The sequence below is a fragment of the Artemia franciscana genome, chromosome 11, assembly GCF_032884065.1.
Source record: "Artemia franciscana chromosome 11, ASM3288406v1, whole genome shotgun sequence".
Lineage (NCBI taxonomy): Eukaryota > Metazoa > Arthropoda > Branchiopoda > Anostraca > Artemiidae > Artemia > Artemia franciscana.
This window is the reverse complement of record NC_088873.1, coordinates 38477924-38490138: the sequence shown is the minus strand read 5'-3', so window position 1 is coordinate 38490138 and position 12215 is coordinate 38477924. Positions and strand designations below refer to the sequence as shown.

Sequence of the window (12215 nt, the reverse complement as noted above, 5' to 3'; positions counted from 1 at the left end):
ATTGTATATATATGATAAAAATAGTTAAATGAAAACTTAATACTGTATGTGAGAGGTGGTAACCTCAATACCTATGTCAGAAACCTGGTCCTAATGAATTTTGGATGACTTGCTGTCAGGGACTCCATTTCACGAAAATTCAAGATCAGGGTGTATTTTCAAATCTGGAAGGGGAGCAATTTTTTTGTTTGCGAAAATACCAGAAAGAGTATTTTTAAATGAAAATATCCTTCCCCGATTAGACGCGCCTACTTGCTTAGGATCAAATTTTTTCTGGTGATCCTTTCCAGTTCCTCTCTTACAATTGATGCTAGCCGTATTTCTACGTTATGATGTCGTATACTGAAACATGCAATTTTGTAACAAGAAAAGAAGAAGACAAGCTGTAGCTATAGAAGAAGGCAGCTGTTGGCTGTAGCTGTTGCGTTGTAGAAGAAGACAAGATACTTTTATCCGTTGAATTAGTTTCAGGTTTTCCATTTTTTAAGACTGGAAAATTATGATATTTTCTTATGCTATTTATTGGAAAATGATCTAAACTTGCTTATCAGGAAATTTACTGCGTTTTCCACGTTTTCAACTTGACTTGACTTTATTATACAAGAAATGATACACATAAATCATATACAAAGGAGACAGGGACGCAACTCGTTTTATCTCCTTTATCAATAGGGAGAAAACTACACCTCAATAACTCACACAGAGTACATAGAGAAATAGAGAGAGAGAGAGAGAGAAGAAGTGAAAAAAAATCCACTCATGGTGGCACGGATGGGGCTTGTTTAATATGAAAAAATGTAAAACTTATTTCAAAATTGTAAGTGGGCAGACAGAAAAAAATCCTGATCTCAAATAATCTTAAAATTGGTATCTTACATTGAAACGTTAATGCAAGGACAGCAAAAAAAAAAAAAAAGATACAAAACTTACCGTGAGACATAGACCTTAGCTGTTGGAATTTTCGGTAAGTTTTAGGCGTAGCTGCTACTGGGTTACCTTTTCAAAAATGTTTTGATTCACTTTCTTAAGCCTATTTTAATCTCTATAAAGCTGAAAGCATGGGCTGCTAAAAGAGGGGAAAAGCAGCTGAGAGTTCACTAGGGGCTGTGGTCATTGCGTGAGGGTATTCTTTAGATCAATAGCTCGTGCAAAATTTTGCAGCCCATCGTTGCAACATCGTCTTCAACGCAGCCAAGATCTTAATCTTCTGACAAAGAATGCATAAAAGTGAAAGCTTAGGGTTAAGGTCTTATTTCTTATGCCGATCTTTTGCAAATATCTTTCCTCATTCTCCTCTGATCAGCAGTCTATAAACAGTGATGAGTATATCATCAAAGTTCCATGGGGTAGAAAAGTGGATGTCTTTGCACTTCTAACATCTGTGAGCAGTAAGATCTTGGAATAACGATGAATTAAAGAACAGTTATCTTTGCAGAAAGATGTTAGTTCTTAGCGCTAAAGAATGGGCTTCATTTGTGACTAAACAAAGGTGGGATGAGATTGACCCTGAATCAGATCGTGCAAAATCTTGCAGCCCATCGTTGCAACATCGTCTTCAACGCAGCCAAAATCTGTTTCTGACCTTAAATACGCCTTTCGCTTACCAAATTTACTGCTTTTGCATCGGCTTATAAAATAGCAATATCATAAAGTAAGCAAACTGTGGCTTGGTTGCGAGCGTTCAGAAATATATACTTTCAATTCACGGGTTCTTAGAAATACTCTTAAGTTATGATCATTGATCTGGGCTAAAATTTTCATCTATGCTAAAAAAAAACACAATAGAAGGCATTTTTTCCCCAATTTTCTTGCATGCAAAACTCAAAGCAAATTAAAACTGTTGGGGCAGTTGACAACGATGAAGTTACGCATTTTCACTAAAAGCTGATGTTTAGTTTGCTGGGCTAGACGGGAAAGAAGATTTAGGGCTCATGCTGATATTGTTATGGAATTCCTATGGATCATGGCCATTCAGGCTACTAACTATGAGTTCTGGATTCAATGAAGGCCTGAGAATCTCATTACAAGTCAATTTTTATAATTTTGTAAATACAAGTTTCCTTTAAGGAACATTTCCGAATTATGTGATGAGATTGATTTTTCCACCCGTATTTGGTTTATTGTGTGAGCATATGTTCTAGTTCGATTTCAATCCAGTTGAAGCAACTACGTGTACTGCAGAACATGGCACTCCGAGTGTTGACCGGAGATAGCAAAGAAACATTATATGTATATATTATTATGTATTATGTATATATTATTATTATGTTAATATGTTAATAGTTAAATATTATTCCTCTGTAAGGTCTAGGAAAATTTTATCATGCATTATTCATGTATAGGTCGTATTCCAAATTAGTTCCTAAGTGTTCCATAAATTTATTTACTTCTGGTGATGAAATACACAATTATCATTCGCGATACGCTAATAAAGTGAGGACAACTCAAGTCGTTAAAGCAGAATCTTTATTTTCGATGCGTCATATTGGGCCAAATGTTTGGAATAATCTGCCCGAATTTCTGAAAAAGCTGGCAAACGTGTATATGATTTCCGTAAAAATCTTATAACAGTTGTCGCCAGCTGTATGATTTTTGAAGAATTGTTAAATTGAATTTCTTCCGCTCTCAATTTACCCCGAAGAAAAAAATATTTAATGCAATTAATTTGTTAAATTTTTTGTTGGATGGGAACAAGTGCTTTTTGAGTGTGTTGGTTGGTGGAATGTATTTTTGTTTGGAAGGGTTGTGCAACCTGGAGTAGGCCAAATGCTGATTTTTTTTTCTTCTTTCGTTTTTTCTTTCTTTTCTCATTTTCAAATTTAATTTCTATATTTTAGGGATTACTCCTAGTTCACGGAGGATTAATTGTTTAGTTGTATTACTTTTTTTTGCTTTCTTTTCAGTATTCTCTTTACTTCAACTTACTTCAACTTTTTCTTTATTCAGCTTAGAAAATACAAAAACAATATTATGCCCCAACAGAGAGCAGAGCTCGTAAGGCTAGGACAGTGCAAAACCATAGAAAAAACATCAACATCTCATCACAATAATGATTCCAAATTTAATACGGCAAAAAACAAACAAAATAGAAAAAAGAAACTCATAAAAGAGAGGTAACAAGGATAAGTAAATAAATAAGTATCGGGCAGGAGGAGCGTGGGAGGCCATCCCAAATACAGAGACGCAAAAACAAAACACACAAAGAAGAAGATCAAATAAATTAGTTTTGAATCATCAATGGTGAATAATCAAAATTTTAGCAAAAAATCTTTAATATTTCTTTTTTTAAATTTAGCTGAGATTTTTGGGATGGATCAAAGAAAATTATGTTATTCAGCTTATAATTGTTTGCAATGAAGGGTATCTGATACCTAATCGAAAACCTTGACCTTTCAGAACTTACAAAAGGAATTCGGTACATCCCAGACCTCCGATAATCCGAACCAGGAAGTAAAATTAACAGAGATTTATCATAGAAATAATTTTTAGAATTGTGGATTTGAAAATGTATATGGAAGTATTTAATACACGTACATCATTTAAATCTAACAAATTTAAGGAAAGGAACAACGTTTTAGTTTCCCAAACATTTTTAAGTTTTGAAGGTCGACGTAAAAAATTTCCAAGTATTCTTATTGCCCTATTTTGTAGTACCTGTAAGGGTTTTATATGCTTCCAAAATGTATTAAGATATACAACTGAGCAGTAATTCAAATAAGAAGTACTTAGAGGGTGGTAAATTCTTTATGTATTTTGTTGTATTTAGTATTCTTGAACAAACCTGCTACTAATAAAAAGAAATAGAAATTTTTGGTTAATTTGACCCACAGAAAACTAAATAGATATAAAAAAAGAAATTCAACTTCCAATTCAACTTTATTTCCAAATAGACTAATCCCATCTCTCACAGTGGCACCCCACCCCAGGCTATCAAAAATCCTCTTCTCACCCCCATTATGAAAAAAGGAAACATAGTATGGAAAAAGATTAAGGTAGAAAAGATCTTATGACTATATATAAATCTTCATTTATAACCACTCAACAACAAAATTAAAACCAACTGAAGGACGCAGTATAAGAGAGAGAGACAAAAAAAAATGAATTGTTTCGTGAATAATTATAAGCACCTATTAAGTGAGTAATCGAGTTGATTCAAACAAATCAAATCTAGCATGGCGCTTGATAGTGTGACACTTTTTTTTGGGGGGGGGGACTTAAATAAATTTTCAATGATTTTTTATATTTTATATTCAAGAATCTGAATTTTTTAGAGAATTCCAATTTTTTGTAATTTATAGTTTTGATGTAACGAGAAATGTTGATCCTTTAAATATAAACTTTCTAAAGATTTTTCAGACGTTAAATGATTCCAAAATATTTGAGACTGTCTAGATACAAGCAGGGCCATATTTAAGGCTTTGGCGCTTCCAGGCCCAAGTATTTTTGCCGCTCTGTATTCATACTATGGGGGGAAGGGTTGATTTTCCTTAAGAAAATAATCTTCATGACCACAGTTTTTATTTTATTGCAAAATAACACCACTTATGACAAGAATTTAAGAATATTTTATTCTAATATTCTTAAGTTTATATGGAGCACTAGAACTTCTAATCAGAAGTTCTAGTACCCTTTTTAAGATTCAGAATGATCGGAGGGTGGATACCTCCCACACCTCGTACTTTCCCGAAATGTATCAAATGGAAATTGAAAGAGCCAGTGCCCTTTTTGACCGTCAAAAGTGATTGGAGGACAACTAACCCCCCTCCAACGCCCGTCATTTCCCCAAAAACGTCCAATAAAGATTTTGAGATAGCTATATTGTTCAACGCAATTAAAAGGTCCAAAAGTTATGTCTTTAAGGATGACAGCCACCCACAGCCCACGGGGCAAGGGTTTTAAGCTATTCCCTGGGGGCATATAACGTATATACAGAAGGGATAGTCGTGTAAACTTTGGAGAGGCACATCGGATTGGTAATCAGAAGTTCCAGTGCCCTTTTTAAGATTCAGAATGATCAAAGGATGGACACTTTCCCTACACCTCGTATTTTCCCGAAACGTTTCTGATCAACTGTCCAAATGCAAAAGATATTGGAGGGCAACTAACCCCCCTCCCACACTCACCATTTCCCAAACACATGCAATAAGCATTTTGAAATAGCCATTTTGTTCAACATGATTCGATGGTCCAAAAACTGTGCATTTCAGGATGACAACCCCCACCCCCCTCAAAGCCCTTAGAGCAAGAGTTGTAAGTTATGCCCTGGAGGCCTATAAGGAATATATAGAAAGGGTGATCGTATAGACTTTGGAGAGGGCTCACTGGATTTGTAATTAGAATTTCTAGTCCCTTTTTTAGATTCCACGTGATCGGGCGGTAAATACCCCCTCCGCACACACCTCGTATTTTCCGAAATGCATCTGATAGAAAATTTTGAGATGGCTTTTTTGTCATAGTGACTTGCAAGACAGTTCATTTGATTGGAATTTGAAAGGGCCAATGCCTTTAGAATAGATGAAAGTAACCGGAGGGCAAAAAACCCCTCCCATGCCCACCATTTTCCCAAAGACATCTAATCAAAATTTAGAGATAGCCTTTATGTTCGACATAATTGAAAAGATCGGAAATTATGTCTTTGAGGGTGACAACCCCACCCTACAGCCCTCAGGGCAAGGTAAGTTACGCCCTGGGGGAATATAGGGTATATATAGAAGGGGTGATCGTATTAACTTCGGAGGGGCTCGTTGGCTTGGTAATCAGAAGTTGTAGTGTCCTTTTTTAAGATACAAAGTGATTGGAGGGTGGATAACCCTACCTCCCAAACCTTGTATTTCCCCGAAATGCATCTGATAGAAATTTTGAGATGATTATTTGTTGTCGTAGAAATTTCAAAAAAGGCTCATTCGATTGAAAATTGAAAGAGCTAGTGCCCTTTTTATTAGTCAAAAGTAATTTGAGGGCAACAATTATGTCTTTGACAACCCCTCTACTTTCTCAAGACCAGAACATAATTACACTTTACTGAAAAAAAATGGCTGTGGATTGTCATTTTAGTTTACATATACTGATATATATTCCTTAAAGTCTTAATAGTTTTTAGTTTATTAAATTCAAAAAAGTTAAAACATTTTAGACGTATTGTGTTTATTTAAATCATACAATAAATAACCAAGTCAAACTCAAAACGTGCAAAAATTAACATGAGTAGGGATGACAACCCGCCTGCCTTCTCAAAACCAGAACATAATTTACACTTTACTGAAAGCAAATACATTTAAAATGTTGTCATTTTGTTGTTACTTGTTTAAAATCTTTTTACTAGATATAAGAAGGGAGAAGTCCTCCCCCTTGCACTCCAATTACAGCGCGAATGTCTGGTGTCCTTTTTAGGAGTAACAAGAGACTGGAGGATAAGCAGCCCTTCTCTCATTCCCCATTCATTTTCCAAACGCATCCAGTCAAAATTTTGAGACAGCAATTTTGTTCAACATTGACAGCCATTTTGACATTGAGACATTGAAATTTGACATTTGACATTGAGACAGCCATTTTGTTCATTAGGACGGTCCAGGAACTATGTTTTAGGGATATAAGGTATAAGGCATGTCAACCCAATGAATTATGCAACTGGGCTATTGTGCTTTAAAACTAAATTTTGCTTTAAAATAAAGGAGAAGGCGTTTAGTTTATGGTTGCCAATAACACAACTCAGCAATATACCGAGAACGACCGGGGGTATAAGTTGAAATTTTGGGGGATACTACTATTACTACTTCTGCTCTTACAACTGAAATAAATAAAAAGAGTGTAAGTGTATCAAGATTGTCAAAGAGCATAGATAGAATCTTTTGGGAATGATATTGTTTTATTTTTCAGTTCAACTTCAGAAGCTATGAAATTAAATTAAAAAATACTTGTTTTTGTCAGGATAAAAATTGTTGAAAAAGTTTTTCCAACATACAAATAGCAACCCATACTGTGAATACTTATAGAAGAAAACTGAAAACATATACAATATTATTTTTTCCATGAAAAAGACTATGTCAATAAAAAACGAACAGAAATTTTAAAAACTTTTTCCACAAGACAAGTTTTCCAAAGAAAAAGTATTAATCCAATAAAGAACACTTTAACTGAAAGTTTACATATCGATCTCCGGGGCAAAATAGGTTATATTTACTACGTATAAAAAGCGTCATCTTTCACTGAGCCTTAGTGACTGCATTCGATTGTTTCAGAGTTTTAAATCATGTTCAACCATTATTTACAGATTAAAACTTAGTAGACTGTATATATTAAGCCTTTATCACACAGTTCGTGGTAACGAACTGTAATAAGCGACTCGTCACAATAGTAACAGAAACTCTAAAAAACAGAATTTTGATAAAACGAGAATTGGCTTTTCATGGTGATCAAATATTTAAAATTCATTAAGCCGAGCTGAGATTTTTGAGACAGAAGCGAAACGTCTCTTAAAAGTCAAGGAATCTTGACTTGAGCCATCGTTCTATTAAATACACAGCAACGATACTCATATCGAAGGGTGTACTTATTGAAATTAAAGGCTCATGTCAGTCATTTTCGAAATCAAATCTTTGGAAAAAGAACCAGGGAAGTTCAAAATCTCTGCCATCTATCTTGGAGTAAATGTTGAAGAAATTGAGTTGCATATTCAGGTAGGGTTGTGTTCAAAGACATTATATTCATAAATTGGTCTTTCGCATTGCTACTGAAGCCCTATTACTGCAATACTTGTTGGCATGTTGGCTACTAATTGATGAATCTTTTTTTACCTGAGTAATTCTTATTGACGTAAATCGCACCATCAGATTCATTGTATCAAGAAACCCTTCTGTAGAGGTTTCAAGATCAACCGTCTTCAAGAATGTGGAGTTAATATTTTGCCAGAAGAAAAATCACAAAAGCGTGTTTTTCCCCAAGGTTGATCGTATAGAGCCGCACGACCGTATTGAAGAATGGTCTGATTCTGGCGTTCCGTCATTTGTATGAAAAAAAAAACTCAAGACCAGTCTACCAAGTGGGTCAAAAATGTCCTCCACTGCTACCCCAGTCCAAAATAGAATTCGTTAAGGAACTATCTCTTCACCATATTTATACAACAACAGAGTAGTTGAAGCTCAGTAGTTAATCTAGCTTCCCATATCATGGTCCAGATCTGTTTTATTGAATTATGCGGATTATATTTTCAATTTAAGTAGTTCGTTTTTCTGTTTTGAAGAGAATTTTTGTGCCCTGAAAGATTTATATGAGAAAGTTGGCCTTATTTTCAATGAGAATAAAACCGAGTTTCTTGTTTTCAATCGTAAAGGAAGTAATTTTAGCTTATATGTAAAACTAAGTAACAAGAAAACTAAACCTTCATCTGGTATAGTGAATCTTGGTCTACCTATTGGTTTTAACGTTAAGTTGACATGTACTCCGTTTGTAGATGACTCTACTTGTTTCCTGGAAAAGTCATCTACGAACGGAGTACGTGTCGAATTAAGGTCGAAACCAACAGGAAGACCAAGATACACAATACCAATTGCAGGTTTTGCTACCTAGTTTGTGGACTTATGCTCGGAAAGCTTACTGAAAGCATATGTCTTCGAAAGCTTCGTAAATTCAAGCCCAGCTGTTTCTGTAATACATACACCAGATACACTAGCAATCACTCCATTTTGGACCCTTTTTTTAGACAAAAAGATGTGAAATATGTACAAATAGAAGCACAACATGTTCGTGCCTTTTTCCAACTTCACAAACTCCTCATGCGTCTACATCCCTAGAACAATAACAATAGCTGTTATTTTATACCTGACGCGTATACCACTCTGCACAAAAGATTAGAAATATCCCGTAGGAATTTAGTGGGAAATGAATTGTGAGACGCTTTGCGGTATCATTGTCTATTTTCTGTTTTGTATGTTTTTCCTGTATAATGTATGTCTTGTCGTGGGAAATGAAATTCTTCATTCATTTAAAGCCACAAGGAAAGAACATGGTTAATTTATAAGAGTGGGAACTGGCGCAAATGTCGACAAAAACTATCAACGCCATCTAGTGTTTGGCGAGACTTTCCATTTTTTTTAGTTTAATAATAAGAATAATTAATTTAATCAGTATAATTGTAGTAAATGTTTGATTTTCAGTTTCTGACAGAAAAATAAAAAAATAAATTAAAATAAAAAATAAAATTGTTCGCAAGACTTTAGATGGCGTTGATGGTTTTTTGCCCACAATAGCACCAGTTTTCTACTCTTATCAGTCACCCTATACTTTCTGGACACATGACATATATATATTTTAAGTTCAGCTGGCTGCAAATTAGAGTGAATTATTTTTTAGTCCCAGCCTCAGAATCCTGAACGCTCCTGCGACACTTTTGTTGGTGAAGCCAACAAAGGGTTACTGCAACAAATCTCGTTGCCTTGACAACGTTCTGTCGATTTTTCAAATAAAAAGAATTACTTACTTCCAACCACTTTTAATAATAATCACATTTTACAATATATTTATACACAATATAATATGGCACAACCAAAAATAAATAAACGAATACGAATTATACAAGCCAAATAAAAGAGAAGTGCCAATTCAAAAAAAAAAAAAAAATATATGGGGTGAGGACAAAGATTGTTTCTTTATTTCTTATAAGATACAAAAAAGTTACTTTTCAAAACTAAGGGAGGGAGTATTTTTCTTTTTTTTCTTTAATAAAAATATCTAATATGCATTTTTCAAAATACAGTTCAAATGTCCTCCCCCGTTTCCCCCTCCCTCTAATTGGCACTTCTGGAATAAAGCCTGAATATATTCCTTACTACTTATATGTACTGAATTACACAAAGAAAAAAACTATAGAATATAAGGTGGGATAAGTTTTAAATGAAATAGACTTTGAAGAGTAAACGAATTAAAATAAATTAAATTTATTAAATGTAAATTCTGCAATAGTATAATCTAATAACAAAATCTATGTACAATGCCTAAATAAATGAAAGACAAACAATAACAATAATCGTAAACACTAAGTTTAGACTAACAACTAGGTGAAGGCAAATTCAACCGTTCATTAGGGTGAACACCCTCATCGAGGGTTGATCACTTTTCATAAGAATATTACTAATCTTATGGAATCCAAGTTTTGTTTCATTTTTGGTAGTTTTTCTTTTGATCCCTTTATTTTTTTCTAATCAACTTATTTACGTGTGATTTTGCTTTTTCACTTTTTCATTTTTTCGTACCTTTTTTTTATTTTTTTCCGTTGATAAAAGCTTCGAGGTGTTAAACCAAAATATTCAGACTTTCGTTGTAATTTTTTTTTCAATGTTTACTGTCTTTTCAAAAGTTTGACTTGTTTTCAATATATTCATTTCAGTTTAATCATAAATTGAATGGCAGTGTGATCTAAAAAGAAATTGCACAATTGAATAAAAATAATATAACAAATTATAACAATAAAGACAGATATTTACACTAGTTCACAACATATTGAAAGATAGAAATACATTTAAAGATACGCATATGCGTTTTGATATATAAATCCCATATGAATTTGTACTGACACTATGCATAAGGATAAAATGGATTCAGACTAGAAATAAACAAATTTATAAAAAGAAGATTTTTTGCCCTTTTATTTTTTTTTTCACTAAAATAATAAACACAGAAATTAAAAATAAATTAAGAATAACAAAATCCTTACTTGGTCTGTTTTTAGGGGGGTCTGGCGACAGTGCCAGATTAGAAGTTCAAAACCGCGAAAAAATCCTCATTAAACTATTATATAGGAAAACAAATACAGCATTAAATCAAACACATCTCAGAAGGCTCTAACGAAAAACAACCCTCAAAAACAATCCGGGTAAGCAAGTCCTCTTTATCTTAGTGTAATACTACTCTTATAGAGTCCGCCTGAGTAAGCCTTGGACTGTCCCAGGTTCCTCTCAGTTTTTTTCCCTTTTCTAAACAAGGTCCAGGTCATCTTTAGACGACTAGATAATGTTGAGTCAGCACTCCTATCCAAAGTGGAGTCACTGTATCGGGAATTTTTAGATCTATCTTCACTCTTAGCTCTAGGTTTATAGGAAGAGGTTGAACTTGAGGTTGGAGAACAGAGGTTTCTGCTTCCGGAGGAGGACACACCGCTACTGGAGCTCGTTGTTGAAGTTTTGGAGCAGGAGAAGTCGTATTTGGTTGGCTGATTCGCCAAAGGCTTTCGTCCCTAAAAAACGAAAACATCTTTTAGAAAATAAAACGTGATAAACCTCGTTTATAAAAGGGAATCTCTGAGGTCTAGTTTTAAGTTCCCATCACTATATTAAAATCATGAAAACGTTCTTCGAAAAAGGGAGGAAGACCCTGAAAAGAATGAGTAACAAAGATGAAAATCACAACACCAAATTCAGCCCATCAGAAAACCCCCTTGCAGAGATTTCAAGTCACAATCGACAAATTTGGAAAACCTGTTTTTTTTTTTATCTAGTTTATGCCTCTTTTTAATAGCATATCCAGAGTTGTACTAAATTTGAGGAAAGTACAATTAGTAATGATAACTTGAAAGTAGCCTCGAAACTTTATAAAGAAGACGGGCTAGGGCGAGGAAGAAATTGGTTAGAAACGGTTTCCCTTATAACTTTTGTGAAATCGTACAAACTTAATTTTTTAGTGAATGACGAGGGGATTTCAATCTCACTCCCTCCACCTGGAGAATATCTAAATAGTAATAAAAATATATTTGACCACAACTTCTGAGATACCATGCATTAATAGAAGAATACAAAAATCAAATACTTGAAACCGTTATATTTTAAGCCTTGTAGATTTTACTAATTATGTCATTAATTCACATAGTTCTTAATTTGGCGTTAAAAAAAAAACATTGATGAACTATTTTTGGATGAAGGAAATTGAAAGAAGTTAGTTAAGTGGCTTAATTGAATTAGAAGTTAGTTAGTTACTGAAGTTAGTTAGTTAAGTTAGTTAAGTGGTTAGTTAAGTGTTTATAGTTTGTCTACGGGCCCCAGGCCCGTAGAAGCACAATGAATTGACCTCTGTCGGTGGACCCATTGGTAGAATTATTTTCGCATATTTTTGAACAAAATATTCAAATAATGTTGGCCCTCTAGAGCCTTTACCGATAATAAGTGTCATACCATATCATAATGTTTTCAGTGACAACGGCTCTAAGCTACATTTATAAGATAACATGG

General features: G+C 34.0%; 1 protein-coding gene across 1 annotated transcript in view; it reads right to left on the bottom strand.

Annotated features, from left to right (window-relative positions):
- Positions 1-10473: 10473 nt before the first annotated feature.
- Positions 10474-12215, bottom strand: part of LOC136033194 (rhophilin-2-B-like) — a 140510-nt gene continuing 138768 nt past the window's right edge. The window contains exon 12 of the mRNA XM_065713905.1: positions 10474-11227. Coding sequence (XP_065569977.1) covers positions 10883-11227 — 345 coding nt within the window. The 3' untranslated portion in view covers positions 10474-10882. The remainder of the gene's footprint in view (positions 11228-12215) is intronic.